This window comes from Mytilus edulis, chromosome 8, assembly GCF_963676685.1.
Source record: "Mytilus edulis chromosome 8, xbMytEdul2.2, whole genome shotgun sequence".
NCBI classification, from domain to species: domain Eukaryota; kingdom Metazoa; phylum Mollusca; class Bivalvia; order Mytilida; family Mytilidae; genus Mytilus; species Mytilus edulis.
The window spans coordinates 17280568-17297609 of record NC_092351.1 but is presented as its reverse complement, the minus strand read 5'-3'; the positions used below and the strand labels follow the sequence as shown (position 1 = coordinate 17297609).

The following is a 17042-nucleotide window of genomic DNA, read 5'->3' as shown; positions in this document are numbered from 1 at the left end:
GTGACATACCAAAACAGATATATCACCTGGTTTTTACTTACATGAGCAACACGACGGTTGTCATATTTAGAACAATATCTGTTTGCCCTTCTGGACCACCTGATATATGCCTTTGTTTGGTGGGGTTGTTGTTGCTCGGTCTTTCGTGTTCTATGTTGTGATTTGTGTACTTTTTTTGTCTGTTTGAATTTTGGTCTTTCTCCTTTTTTTTATCCATAGCGATGTCAGTTTATTGTCAACTTCTGAGTTTGAATGTCCGTTGGTATCTTTCGCCTCTCCTTTAATGATAGATATAAATAACACAGAAAGCTACGCACTTTGCAAACACTTTCAATTGTATTTTAAAAATTAAACACAATTTATTTAGAAAAAGTACAAATGTGATTATAAAATGAAAATGTAAACAGTCAGCACAGAACCCATGTACATATGAAACAAATACACAAGTGTTGAAATTAAAATAAAACAAGACAATGTAATTGCTGAATCTAAATATACAATGTTAAGCAAAATTCCATAGTTATTAAAACATATCAAATAGGTTTCTAATTCATTTCACAGGTTGTCTCTATCGTCACTGATCTCTGCTGACTTGACTGAATGGTATTCTACAATGCTCGTTGGTTGATTTGTGATTCCACTTGTATTGTTTTGGCTTACATTGTAATTTATATTACCACGTGAAGATTGTTTAAATTTTCTGTAATTAATGAATGCCAAAATCGACACAACAACAACAACAATAATTGCACACACTACTACGGCTATGACGATTCTTGTATAACTAACATCCTACAAACAAATGTGCATATTTGAAAATATCAAAAAAGGAAATAAGTAAATGCTACAAATTATCTCAGGGTATGTAAAAGGTTTTTAAATATAATTTACTATATTTTGGAGGTACTAAGAGAAATGTGAAGCCTCGCAAAACGTTAACATATACATCCCTCTTATTCATAATTTTTTTGTTTTGATAGCAGCAGAATAGTGAATAATAAATCAACTGCATTTTGTTTATATAGAGGTCTCAAATAATGACCATTTACCTTAAGATAGACTGCCAAAAGTAACATTTTTTTTTAAATGCAATAAGTTCTAACTGTCTTAAATGTCGTAAGATTGCTAGCATTAGTTATTGGTGGATAAATATACATTAAGAACAGTAAAGATACTTTAAAAGTCAAATAAACAACAACAACATGAAGTATGATTTTGGCGCTGGGTGTTTGTGTAAATTTTGTGTCCAGGACATTCTAATTTTTTCAAGTGCATTTGTGTGATAATTTTAGAAAATTTCTATTGGCCCTTTCATCCTTAAAACTATGAATAATAGAATAATTTTATTCACATCTCTATGGATTTTACGTTTTGTAAATATAGATACTGTAATTTGTTTTATTTTTCGTCATCTTCAGTTTGCATATTTTGATTGTAAAGAGCAAGATAAAATATTTTCTAGATATTCACATAATTATATTACCGTTTTGTTTTTGTCCTTTATGGAAACATCAATGTCATAAGATTCCATTGATGTGACAATTTCTCCACCTGACAATTCTATTCTACACAATGCTATGTACCCATCAGTGTCGACAGCTGCAACAATGACTGAGGGTGTACAACAACTGCCTCTGTATAAAAATTTAAGCAAAATTGTTCATTCATATAACACACAATAGCTACTTTAACATCATTACTGAACGGCGGCAATTTGTGTTCTTGAATTTAATCATACATTACGATTTTGGGTTTGATTTTATATAATGCTCCTTATTAATATATCCTACTTAAGTGTAACCTTAATTGAATTTTTTTTCAATTCGTTATACGTCATATGTCAATTTTGAATTGATGCCATGAAAATTTATTACCTTATCTCGTACATTGTTTCCTTAATGTTAAATAAAGGCAACAGTAGTATACCGCTGTTCAAACTCATAAATCCATGGACAAAAAACAAAAACGGTGTAACAAACTAAAACTGAGGGAAACGCATAAATATAAGAGGAGAACAAAGACAGTTATTCCAAGTGTTCTATGATATATGCATTACCTTAGGCTGATACAGGATGTTTTAATGTCTCATCTTTAATAAAATGCAAATTAAAATGTTCAATTCCTAAAAAAAAGTTCATAAACTTTGTAAAATATAGTACAATGTTTCCAATCACAAAAATGCATAACATTTGTCTTCATTATATAAGACTCTTCAGTGGCGGATCCAGAACTTTTTTTAAGGGGAGGCCCGCTGACTGACCTAAGGGGGCCCGCTCCAGTCATGCTTCAGTGATTTCCTATATAATCAACCAAATTTGTCCCACGAAAGGGGGGGCTCAGGCCCCCCTGGATCCGCCTATGCTCTTCATTACTATGAGTACACTAAAACCAATACAATTTGAGACTAGATTATACATTATGCGAATACAAAGTTAATACACAATAATAAACATAGTATCCAACATTAACAATAAACATTCACTTTTTTTTGGAAGCAGGTTTGAAGTAGAAACAAATGTAAAATCTGATTTTTTATGACCTTAGAAAAAAAGACAAACACTTATTGCATTTCCTGCTTAGATATTTAAGGAAGATAGGGAGGTGTCTTCTTCTATCTTGGATTTTGAAAAAGCAGAAAACAATCGGTCAAGATATTTAATGAAATTTGCAAACTTCGAGAATAGTATTTAATTCATGTCAAACTTTACATTTTGATATAGAAAATGATTTGTTTATTATTTTTACGGTTATATTTACCAAAAATCGAATTATTTTTGTTTTATTAATATTTTGTAAATTGTGCCAGATAAGGATTGATATCTCAGATATGAGGGAACATAACTCATAAATAAGGAAACATAACTCGAAAGTTACTTTTATAATAGATATTGTTATGAATTTACACATAATATATTATTATATTTTGTAGCACGAAAACGAGTCCCGTGACCATATTATTTCTTTTCCTTTCTGAAAGCATGTAATTGTAGCTATATTCTCAAATTTTATCTTAAAATTCTATGGTGAGGTTTTCTTTTTATCACCCAAATTTGAGTTTTGCATGCATAATCTATACAAAGTGTGACTCATACATTTTATTACATGATTGAAAAAAAGTCTGATATAAACTACATTTTGACAAATGCAAATTAACAAGAAATGTATGGACCCCACAATCTACCTTAATGTGTATTTTATTTGACGCCGTGTGAGTCATCCTCAAAATGAAAAAAGCATACCTGATACTGATATTCACTGGACCATATCTCAGACCAGAAATATCATCAATTAACAATTCGGTTGCTGATCCAGCAGATGAAGTTATATTTTCTAACTCAGTTCCTTTGAATGAAATATCGGCATCTGCGAACCAGTGATATTTATGGCATTGTGCTGTATTCAACGAAGAAGGATTACAAGTTCCATTCAATGATACAATTGTGCACACTGGTCTTTCAATGTCTGTCATCTAAAAAGATAAATGTCCACATATGCGTCAAATAAAGTTATCCCGTTCGAGCATGATAAGAGTTAAGTATTTTTCCCAAATTCTAACTGCAATATCAGGAAATTAGTTCTTTTCAGCTTTCCGTAGAAAGACATGTTAATCTTGTTTTGATTATCTTATTTCTTACCAAAACTTTTGATTGTGAAATGTCGTTTTTGTTTTACAACATATTCGTAAAATTATTGCAATTCGAAACTCCCTCTTTTTAACAAAGCAACATTCATAAGGAAGTTTTATTCCAGTAAAAGATGTAAGATACCTAGGTCCTTATTAGAAACGCGACTTCTCATAAAGCGTAACAGTTATCAACAAATGGTTTTGGGCAAACTTTAAGTTGCTGCATGGCGCTTCATAGTTTGGTCAAAGTGTTCTGGTGACTTTTTGTGGTACTTGTCACCACTATAATAATCAAGGTTATCAGTGTTGTAGGATAGTTTTTTTTAACCATATACAGAAAAAATAAGATGTTGAATGAGCCCAAAAAACCTTAGTGTAAAACAATTCAAACAGAAAAAAAACCCAACTCAAACCTATAATAAAAACCGAAAACATTTATGAACCACATCAGCAAACGATAACTACTGAATACTTTATTCATATTAGTTATAGATATGAGATCTTTTGACATGAGATCTTCCCTCGACTAGCATATGAACGGACCGTGTTGTTGTATATTAACTCATCATAGATACCAGGATTATAACTTAGTACGCCAGACGAGAATTTTGTCAACAAAACATTGGTCATTGAAATTTGTCTGCAGAGAATTTTAGGTCAATATGGTTAACCTCAAACACTATGTTTTATACTTACGAGGACAGTTTTCGAAATTCTTTGGGTCATTTCTGAGGTCTTACCCATGTAGACTGTTATGCTGAATTTCCTACAATAATTTGTGAATTAGTTAGGGAGTCATTTATTCATATAATATGTATGTATTTCATTCATTCATCCATGTCTTTATTGGTTATACGAAGGCATACATGTTTAAGTAATGTAGTTAAAAGATACCTCGTAACTAATGTATTTAATAAACAGTGAATTTCATTTCATTCACTAATTCTACCTTTTTCGGATATTTCATAGATATTTATCTTTGAAGAAGTGGGTCTGCAATTACTACATTGTATTTCCCCCATTCGCACACAGCAAGTGCATCACATATCAAATATGACTTATATGGTTCAAGAATGTTTTAAAACATGAAAATGAAGAATAATAATGAAAGATCCATGCATATTATTTGCTATGTCCAACGTGGGTTGTGTCTACATTATACTCATTAGTGGATCTATATAATTAAAGTTGAAGTCAAATCCAATCCGAAAAATTGCGCTTTGTTTAGGCGAAAGTAGTATCGCTGTTCAAATCTCATATATTAACTATAAAATGACAATAAAGCTAGCAACCAAAACAAAAGAACATTTTGTAAACTTCAACACACGATTGACCGGATACGTCGACTGGTTCAGTGTGTCTTCTTCTAGGAATGCATCACAGCCATGCTTATTGACAGGTAGCCAACTTCGGAAAAAGTGGTTAAATATAGATCAGACAACGTTACTTGCTTTAATCTAAAGTTTTAAGACCGCAATAAACATGTCGCTAGTGAATTGGGACACAAACACATCGTATCGATCAAACAATTCGTGATTATGAACTAGTAACATATTAAGTGTAGATTTCAGTCATACTTTCCAATTACTTTGTTGTTTCATTTTTTTTGTTAACTGAGATATATAAAGTAACTTTATAAGATGAGGCTTAGAGGGTATGATCTGTGAAAAACGGGAAGATAACAAACTAAAAAGTTAAAATCATCATATATGACTGTATCTAGGTTGAAGTGGTCTATATGTCGATATTTCAAGAAATAGATAAATATATGAACTAACTATGCTTTCTTATTTCGATAGTATCATCATTCTTAACATAAATAAAACCAATCATTTTACTGGGGTAACAACCTTAAAGTTATATAAAACGATATTCTTGTAAAATATTTTTCAGGAAATTATTGAAACATAACATGCATTTTTATTTCTAAAATATTAGCCGAGTGGTCTAAGTTGATCACCTACAATCATCACTTGTCTGTCAACACTGCGATCGAGCGTGCGAACTTCGCTCGTATAGACGAGCTAGAATGCAATCTCAGTTGAATAGAATTATCAATGTTTCGGCTGATTGCGTACATTTAACCAGTCAAACGCTTGTTTGACGTATATTTACACGAGTTTTAAACAAATGTGCTGGTATTATTTTATTTCAAATACAACTGTTGTTGTAATAAATTAAAGGTTAAGCTAATTCCATACCTTACACTGTTGATCAATTTTTATCCGTGTTTTATTTTTGTCAGCTCAGAGAATTCATGTGTTAAGCAAAATACAAATTGCATAAGGTGCCTTTAGAAATTCTTATTAAAAAAAATGAAATATATGGAAAAAGTTCTAATAATCTGCTTAACGACAGGGAAAAAAGGGAAGCTCAAGGTTCAAGAAGCTTTTGGGATGATAACGTACAAATCATGTATTCAAGTGTTTCCTGGAACTAAAAATTGTTTTTTAAAAGCAAACTGTTAAAGGTAATACAATGACTCATAGAGTATCATTTTTACCTCGTTTAGCCAAAAGATATATATATATATATATAAACTCAGTCATATCTGGTACAACTTTTACTATGTTGTTTTTCTCAAGGTATTTATATTTTAAAATGCTACTCCTCTTGATATTAATATGTTAATGGTTTGGTTTTGTCTACTAAAATCGAATTAGTATTATGTAATGTGAAAACAAAAACATAAGTATAAGGATCAAAGAATCTAGTATGGTTTCAAAACATTCCTTTTAGTATTCCCCTCACCATATCAGCTTTGAATAATATTCTTTACTATTCTACATAGAAAATACATTAAAATTTAAACATCGTATGAAATAGTTAAGAGGTTACCATCTTGACGTCAATTTATTATACAACTACATTCTAGATAACATTTTGTCAACTTTTGTGTGAAAGAAGTTTTCCAATTGAATTTCTAGAAAGAATTTTCAAATGCTAACAATGAGACAATTACTCTTCATAAAACAACAAAAAATAGTATATAAACTACAAGTAAACTTACAAGATAACTGATGATGAGGTAGGCTTTAAAGTAAATGATCCATTTCGTATGTCACCCGCAAAAACTGTATGCTGTCTTCTTTTTGGTAATACTGCAGCAGAGTCGTCGTCTGTTATTGCTACTTCATATGTTTCATTTATTGTTCCTGTATTCTCAACTTCATAATATATTAGCATTTCTTTTCCGATAACTGCGCCTGTGTTGATATATAAACAAGATGATGCAAATTGTATGTTTTAAGGTAGAATAACTCTTAATTGTATTAACACCAAGATATTTCAAATTGGTTTACAATGTTAATGTAATAACCATTCGACCGGCATCTTCTATGGTGTATATAACTTTTATATCAATAGCTTTTACATGAAGGTAGAATACACGGAGAAGGTTTATGGTAATATTGAAGTCACCAATACTAAACGTTTAACGGATGCCGAAATAAGTCATTTAAATTTTACAAAATAGCTTACTCGCAGATTCTTCAAGATACAATATGAAAAAGAAGATGAGGTATGATCGTCAATTGGACCAATTTTCACAAGAGTCCAAAATTACATATCAATCAATAACTTTAGGTCACCGCATAGTCAACTGTAAAAGAGGAATGTAAAAACAATTCGAACGAGGACCAACGGTCTATATTTATGTACAAAAGTTAAACGGAAAAAAGTATGTAACACAGCAACAAATGACAACCACTGAATTACAGACTACCTTAAATGGAATATGCATATACAAAATGTGGCAGGGTTAAACATGTAAGGGGGTGTTCACCTCACACTTATATCATAATTAGTTGTCCCTTTCCTTTTGAGCTTAAGATTTATCACTTACGTTATTCGAGCGTCAATGATGAGTCTTTTGTAGACGAAACGCGCGTCCGGCGTTAATATGAAATTTCAATCCTGGTATCTATGATGAGTTTTTTTACTTATTATGAGTTCTTCTATGTATGTCAGATGCCTAACTATATTTGGTAACCTTAACATAACACGCGAATTCATTCACGAGTTTTTATGGGGATCTAGGTTTTTATCGTAAAGTTTTCCGAGTTATTTTGCGTATTTGTCTTAATTTTACATATATGCCATCCCTTATTCAATTGTATAATTATTTGCGATTTATCACTCAGTATATTCGTTATAAATGATTACTATTTCATTTTCATTTGTCGATGATTAAAATAGAGAATATCGACAGTCTTACACCAAATAATAAAAAATGAAAAAGTACATGACATTAATTTTTACCTTAATATGTGGTAGATATACATTAAATCATCTAATAAATGATCGTGTACTTCAACACTCTGACATGTAAATCGACACCGTTATGTATTCTGTTATCTTTTCATAAATAAGACTGAAACAGCGTCGCCATAGTTTAAATTTATACTATTTCAATCGTTCTTTATTTGGTCTTTTAAACTTTTTTGGATTCTAGCGTCACTGGTGAGTCTTGTAGACGACACCCGCGTCTGACGTAAATACATAATTTAATCCTGGTATCTATGATGAGTTTATTTTGGTTTCTATGCCATTTACACGTGTCATATTTTGATTTCTACTTTTGGTCTGGAGTCCTCTGCTTTTATATTAATTGTTATCACTAAGTGCGCATATAAATGATTTATATTTTTCCGAAACTTTTTAGTGATTATGGGAATGTCTAATTGCAGTTTTATAATAAATCTTAAGAAACATGTTCATGAAAGAGATGCAGATGATACTGAAAGGACACTCATAGTCATATCGCAAAAATTAAAAAAAGATGCTTTTTTTAATTATTTATATACGACAGTTTGTAAACATATTTAGGCATACAGACTAGTTCAGTTTATATCTTTTTCGGTTTCGCTATTGAAATCATTTCTTTATATCTACAAAAAAAAATCGTATTACTCACTTTCAGGAGACACTATTCTAAACTTGACGTTAGTTGGTTTAAATACAAGGGCATTTTTTCTTGTAAATTCCAATCCATAATTGTCAGTCCCGTTTAACTTTAACTGGAAAAACTACAACGAAAAATTATATATCAATATGCACAGTTACTGAAAACACACATAAATGTGAAATAAGATACAAAAAGGAGCATCAGTCTATTGTTTTTTTAGGCAACATGATTGGTGTCATAACAGGCTTACAGTATGAAAATATGCTACAATTCACATGTTTTCCGGTGAAATAAACATATGATTTGGTCGTGTCTATTGATATATGTAAAGATCCATTTCAATTTAAACGAAACCTTTCTCGTTGCATGCTCTCTGCTTACTGTGTTATGGCTAGGACTTAAAATATTAATATCGAGCGACATTAAGTTGTTAAACGTTTCCAAATGTTATGCCTTATCATTATAAATTTCGAATAGAACATGACATGGTTGAAATATGTCGATCCTGATAAAAGTCAATTGCGCTGAGAGTGGCGTCAAACACCAAAGACCAATCAATTAAATAATTTCCCACAATATATTTTGAATATGCCTCTGAATGCACAGTTTTGATCTGTTGATATAAAATGTTCACTTTTGGTTCATCTGGCTCGCCTTTTCATCCATTTCATGCTGCACCCATGTTATGTTTGCTTTTAGATATTCGTCGCATACATTCATATTTTTAAATTCTATATCGAAAACGTTTTGAAATCTTTTATTTCACTTCGTAAGGGATGTTCAATTGCATATCAACGGTAAAAAAACATTCATGTAACCCTGTGCATATAGCGTAAACTGACCATGCTTAGTCTGTGATCGGAACTGCTTGATATATCTGTATAGTATATCAGTAGAAATGGTTTGATTGTCATATAACAAATTTCTACCACTGTCCAAAATAAAGTAAAATCACAAAAGTACTTAATTCCGAGCTAAATTCAAAACTGAAAGTCAGTAATCAAATGGAAAAATAAAAATCTTAAACACATAAATAAATAACAACTTTCATATTCCTGACTTGGTACAGGCATTTTCTTATGATGGATTAAACCTGGTTTTATAGCTAGCTAAACCTCTCACTTTTATGATAGTCCCATCAAATTATATTATGTTGACAACGATGTGCGAACAACACAAATAGAATTGATAGGTAAAGACGTCAATAATAAAGGTACAGCAGTCAACATTGTGTTATAATGTTAATCACAACAAAATGCGTGGATTTAAGAATCAAAAGGTTGTACAATGAACAAAATGTGAAACCTTTCAAACAAATAAAAATCCTAAGGTGTCGGCGGAACCGAGTGTTTTGCCTACTTTTGCTGTTGTCTATGGGGAAACATATTAAAATGTCCCCTCTAGATAGTATGTTTTGATTGTAAGAAGCATCTGGTAAAAATCCAGGATGTTTTACGAATCTAATTAATGTTTTAAAAACCTTAACTGCAGACTGTAAGTAATGTTCACAGGAGGAAAAACAGTCCATTTATATTTAAATACGGATAAACAGTGTTTTTCCTACAAAATTTACTTCGGGATACTTTTGTATGATCATAAGCAAGCTTATGTCCAAGTTTGGTAGAAATCCAATAGTTTAAGAAAATTGTTAGTATTTCAAACATATTACCACAGAGTGGATATTTGAAGACGACGACGACGACGACGGAATGTAGTATCGCTCAACAAAAAACAACGGCCGGATATATGAAAAAAATAGACGAAAAACAAATATTACAGCCTTTAAATATCCACTTCAATCTACAAATGACTTAATAAGTTAGTTTTCAGCCATTTTAAGATCAGTTCATTACAAAATAATAACTTTCTACTTATTTGTATATACCTGGTTTGGAGTAATAAATATGGCGGCACATCTTACTGTCATAAAATTTGTTGTTTGAATAGTATGAACATTAAACAATTCATTGCCCAGCATATCAGTAAGAATAAGGTCATTACAAGTCCCGTTTTCTCCGAGGTTATATATGTTAACATAAAATGTATAGTTCTTTCCTACAAATTAAAGAAAAAGTGATTACTGTATCAAAAATATATTCTGATAATGTGCCTTTACATCAAGAAAACAATAATGTTATTACCATTTTCCAAACTTGATTTCTTCGATTTTTTAATGACGATCTACGTACAGTACTTGCAACCTTAGGCGTTACTATTTCAGCGATCAATCAGCGGTCATCGATCAGTCACCGATCAGTCAAGTTCGCGTCAAACTCACGTCAGCAATCCGTCAGACTTATAGTAAAAGTAATTGACTGATCGGACTGATCGGACGGATAGTACCGATCGACCTTGATGACGGATTGAACTTTAATACGTCACATGATGAATTAATACAAATTACGGAATCTTAGTTTCGTTTAATTTTTATTCAAATGGCGACTCGTGAAAATCGAACGTTCAATGATACATTTTGTTTATTAATTATTTAGCAAAGTTTTATGAATTGAAATGAAAAGAAATGTACAGATAAAACCTAAATTAAAATATCATCATTAAATAATGGTCTTTTTCGTTTTATTTAGGTTATATATTTTCAAACCCGGCGAGTGTCTACATAGCGAAATTGATTTAATTATTTTCCAAACATTCTCGGGAAAAACAAAATGAAATGATCAGTTATTGAAAAATGTAGTCTATTTTTTTCAATATTTTAAATTTTTGTATCCTTATCATCATAAAATTAAAATCATAATCATGGACTTTCTATATTCTCGTCACAATCGGAGCCTTTAAAATAACAAATTACAAAAATAACTACTCCTAAACAAGGACGTATATCTAATATACGTCCTTGTCCTAAACCAGATTATTGACCGCCATTCGATTTTTGAACTTTCTATAGTTTCGAATAGGTTGTTTTTTCGTGAAATTAAAAGAATGTCAAAGAAATAATATTAAAAATTTTTTCGCATTGTTTAGAATTACCAAAATTGTTCTTCTTTTTATCAAAAATGATACTATTTTTTTTTAAACTCAGTTATTTTTACCATCTTGAGACAAGTCTTCTAATCAGAATTGAGATATAATGAGAATTAAAATACTTAAACTTTTATTTTTGTGAAATAAGAATGCAGTTATTGATTTATTTTGATACAAATTATTAACCGTCATATGATTTGGGTACTTATTGTACATCAAGATTGGCTGTTCTTCATAAAATATGCTTACTTTAAGGAAAAAGATACTAAATTTTTGTACGCGTTGCCTAAAATGCAAATATTTCTTCATTTTACTGAAAATTATTGACCGCCATTAAATTTTTGTACTTTTTATAGTTTAGAATAGTTTTTTACATAAAATTAAAAGAATATCAGAAAAATCATACTAAAATTTTGTTCGCATTGTTTAAAATAACCAAAACTATTCTTCTTTTGATCAAAAATGATACTATTTTATTTGAAATCAGTTATTTTTACCATCTTGAGACAAGTCTTCTAATCAGAATTGAGATATAATGAGAATTAATATACTTAAACTTTTATTTTTGTGGAATAAGAATGCAGTTATTGATTTATTTTGATACAATTTATTAACCGTCATATGATTTGAGTACTTTTTGTACATCAAGATTGGCTGTTCTTCATAAAATATGCTTACTTTAAGGAAAAAGATACTAAATTTTTGTACGCGTTGCCTAAAATGCAAATATTTCTTCATTTTACTGAAAATTATTGACCGCCATTAAATTTTTGTACTTTTTATAGTTTAGAATAGGTTTTTTTTAATAAAATTAAAAGAATATCAGAAAAATCATACTAAAATTTTGTTCGCATTGTATAAAATAACCAAAATTATTATTCTTTTTATCAAAAATTATACTATTTTATTTGAAATCAGTTATTTTTACCATCTTGAGACAAGTCTTCTAATCAGAATTGAGATATAATGAGAATTCAAATACTTAAACTTTTATTTTTGTGGAATAAGAATGCAGTTATTGATTTATTTTGATACAAATTATTAACCTTCATTTGATTTTAGTACTTTTTCTACATCAAGATTGGTTGTTCTTCATAAAATATGCTTACTTTAAGGAAAAAGATACTAAATTTTTGTACTTTTTATAGTTTAGAATAGTTTTTTTCATAAAATTAAAAGAATATCAGAAAAATCATACTAAAATTTTGTTCGCATTGTTTAAAATAACCAAAACTATTCTTCTTTTGATCAAAAATGATACTATTTTATTTGAAATCAGTTATTTTTACCATCTTGAGACAAGTCTTCTAATCAGAATTGTGATATAATGAGAATTAATATACTTAAACTTTTATTTTTGTGGAATAAGAATGCAGTTATTGATTTATTTTGATACAAATTATTAACCGTCATATGATTTGAGTACTTATTGTACATCAAGATTGGCTGTTCTTCATAAAATATGCTTACTTTAAGGAAAAAGATACTAAATTTTTGTACGCGTTGCCGAAAATGCAAATATTTCTTCATTTTACTGAAAATTATTGACCGCCATTAAATTTTTGTACTTTTTATAGTTTAGAATAGTTTTTTACATAAAATTAAAAGAATATCAGAAAAATCATACTAAAATTTTGTTCGCATTGTTTAAAATAACCAAAACTATTCTTCTTTTGATCAAAAATGATACTATTTTATTTGAAATCAGTTATTTTTACCATCTTGAGACAAGTCTTCTAATCAGAATTGAGATATAATGAGAATTAATATACTTAAACTTTTATTTTTGTGGAATAAGAATGCAGTTATTGATTTATTTTGATACAATTTATTAACCGTCATATGATTTGAGTACTTTTTGTACATCAAGATTGGCTGTTCTTCATAAAATATGCTTACTTTAAGGAAAAAGATACTAAATTTTTGTACGCGTTGCCTAAAATGCAAATATTTCTTCATTTTACTGAAAATTATTGACCGCCATTAAATTTTTGTACTTTTTATAGTTTAGAATAGTTTTTTTTTAATAAAATTAAAAGAATATCAGAAAAATCATACTAAAATTTTGTTCGCATTGTATAAAATAACCAAAATTATTATACTTTTTATCAAAAATTATACTATTTTATTTGAAATCAGTTATTTTTACCATTTTGAGACAAGTCTTCTAATCAGAATTGAGATATAATGAGAATCAAAATACTTAGACTTTATTTTTTGTGGAATAAGAATGCAGTTATTGATTTATTTTGATACAAATTATTAACCGTCATTTGATTTCAGTACTTTTTATACATCAAGATTGGCTGTTCTTGATAAAATATGCTTACTTTAAGGAAAAAGATACTAAATTTTTGTACGCGTTGCCTAAAATGCAAATATTTCTTCATTTTACTGAAAATTATTGACCGCCATTAAATTTTTGTACTTTTTATAGTTTAGAATAGTTTTTTTTTAATAAAATTAAAAGAATATCAGAAAAATCATACTAAAATTTTGTTCGCATTGTATAAAATAACCAAAATTATTATTCTTTTTATCAAAAATTATACTATTTTATTTGAAATCAGTTATTTTTACCATCTTGAGACAAGTCTTCTAATCAGAATTGAGATATAATGAGAATTCAAATACTTAAACTTTTATTTTTGTGGAATAAGAATGCAGTTATTGATTTATTTTGATACAAATTATTAACCTTCATTTGATTTTAGTACTTTTTCTACATCAAGATTGGTTGTTCTTCATAAAATATGCTTACTTTAAGGAAAAAGATACTAAATTTTTGTACTTTTTATAGTTTAGAATAGTTTTTTTCATAAAATTAAAAGAATATCAGAAAAATCATACTAAAATTTTGTTCGCATTGTTTAAAATAACCAAAACTATTCTTCTTTTGATCAAAAATGATACTATTTTATTTGAAATCAGTTATTTTTACCATCTTGAGACAAGTCTTCTAATCAGAATTGTGATATAATGAGAATTAATATACTTAAACTTTTATTTTTGTGGAATAAGAATGCAGTTATTGATTTATTTTGATACAAATTATTATCCGTCATATGATTTGAGTACTTATTGTACATCAAGATTGGCTGTTCTTCATAAAATATGCTTACTTTAAGGAAAAAGATACTAAATTTTTGTACGCGTTGCCTAAAATGCAAATATTTCTTCATTTTACTGAAAATTATTGACCGCCATTAAATTTTTGTACTTTTTATAGTTTAGAATAGTTTTTTACATAAAATTAAAAGAATATCAGAAAAATCATACTAAAATTTTGTTCGCATTGTTTAAAATAACCAAAACTATTCTTCTTTTGATCAAAAATGATACTATTTTATTTGAAATCAGTTATTTTTACCATCTTGAGACAAGTCTTCTAATCAGAATTGAGATATAATGAGAATTAATATACTTAAACTTTTATTTTTGTGGAATAAGAATGCAGTTATTGATTTATTTTGATACAATTTATTAACCGTCATATGATTTGAGTACTTTTTGTACATCAAGATTGGCTGTTCTTCATAAAATATGCTTACTTTAAGGAAAAAGATACAAAATTTTTGTACGCGTTGCCTAAAATGCAAATATTTCTTCATTTTACTGAAAATTATTGACCGCCATTAAATTTTTGTACTTTTTATAGTTTAGAATAGTTTTTTTTTAATAAAATTAAAAGAATATCAGAAAAATCATACTAAAATTTTGTTCGCATTGTATAAAATAACCAAAATTATTATACTTTTTATCAAAAATTATACTATTTTATTTGAAATCAGTTATTTTTACCATTTTGAGACAAGTCTTCTAATCAGAATTGAGATATAATGAGAATCAAAATACTTAAACTTTTTTTTTTGTGGAATAAGAATGCAGTTATTGATTTATTTCAATACAAATTATTAACCGTCATTTGATTTCAGTACTTTTTATACATCAAGATTGGCTGTTCTTCATAAAATATGCTTACTTTAAGGAAAAAGATACTAAATTTTTGTACGCGTTGCCTAAAATGCAAATATTTCTTCATTTTACTGAAAATTATTGACCGCCATTAAATTTTTGTACTTTTTATAGTTTAGAATAGTTTTTTTCATAAAATTAAAAGAATATCAGAAAAATCATACTAAAATTTTGTTCCCATTGTTTAAAATAACCAAAACTATTCTTCTTTTGATCAAAAATGATACTATTTTATTTGAAATCAGTTATTTTTACCATCTTGAGACAAGTCTTCTAATCAGAATTGTGATATAATGAGAATTAATATACTTAAACTTTTATTTTTGTGGAATAAGAATGCAGTTATTGATTTATTTTGATACAATTTATTAACCGTCATATGATTTGAGTACTTTTTGTACATCAAGATTGGCTGTTCTTCATAAAATCTGCTTACTTTAAGGAAAAAGATACTAAATTTTTGTACGCGTTGCCTAAAATGCAAATATTTCTTCATTTTACTGAAAATTATTGACCGCCATTAAATTTTTGTACTTTTTATAGTTTAGAATAGTTTTTTACATAAAATTAAAAGAATATCAGAAAAATCATACTAAAATTTTGTTCGCATTGTTTAAAATAACCAAAACTATTCTTCTTTTGATCAAAAATGATACTATTTTATTTGAAATCAGTTATTTTTACCATCTTGAGACAAGTCTTCTAATCAGAATTGAGATATAATGAGAATTAATATACTTAAACTTTTATTTTTGTGGAATAAGAATGCAGTTATTGATTTATTTTGATACAATTTATTAACCGTCATATGGTCCGAGACCACAATTGTCGTCCCTTGATTTTCGTTGTTCACGAATATAGTCCCTAGTGTTAACAGTGGGCTACTTGCCAATAATTTTTATACCCCTTCCAAATTTATTTCTCCGAGTTTAATGCCTCAAATTGTAAGTAGGGGGGTGAAATTACACTGTAAAAAAATTTGGGTCCAGAATTTTACAGGAAAGTAGTGATTTGGTCTAGCTGAAAAAGGTTAAAAATTAGCACTTCGGAAGCTGTCAAAAGATTTCAAGACACCCTAAACACAAAATTGTCCATATTTTGAGTTAGAGGCGATGAAGTTTTCTATAATTTTGATATAATTTGTCCCAAAAGTAGTACAACACACTGTAAAAGTTTCATTGGGAAAGCGCAGGTGGGATTTTTTTTATTTTCATTTATGTTCTAAAAGAAATGCACTACGAATTAATTGTGTTCTCGGACCTAAGAGGTGAAGTCTGTAAATATAGAATCTGTACTTTGGCAACTTCCCTAAATGATTTGGTGGTGTCACTTTGTCAAATAGCATGAAACTAAAGGATTTAAACTTTTATTTTATAGAATTTCTGCAAAAATGACCAACTTTGGCATTTTATGGTCAAAATAGGCATTTCAAGGTTTTTTCAATATTGATGCATACATGGCATCCTGACTTTCTATCTGACAGGTTTTCATGTGTCAATACTTGTGTTTATATGCCTTTATCTAGTACTTTTACTTGTTTATGAACTCAGAATC

At 28.8% G+C, this 17042-nt stretch overlaps 1 protein-coding gene across 1 annotated transcript in view; it reads right to left on the bottom strand.

Moving 5' to 3' along the window:
- Nucleotides 1-339: 339 nt before the first annotated feature.
- LOC139484952 (uncharacterized) overlaps nt 340-17042 on the bottom strand; it is a 47991-nt gene continuing 31288 nt past the window's right edge. The window contains exons 14-20 of the mRNA XM_071269016.1: nt 10417-10586; nt 8541-8652; nt 6636-6831; nt 4322-4391; nt 3240-3469; nt 1484-1634; nt 340-792 (exon numbers count right to left, since the gene is read on the bottom strand). Of these exons, the coding sequence (XP_071125117.1) occupies nt 556-792; nt 1484-1634; nt 3240-3469; nt 4322-4391; nt 6636-6831; nt 8541-8652; nt 10417-10586 (1166 nt within the window). The 3' untranslated portion in view covers nt 340-555. The remainder of the gene's footprint in view (nt 793-1483; nt 1635-3239; nt 3470-4321; nt 4392-6635; nt 6832-8540; nt 8653-10416; nt 10587-17042) is intronic.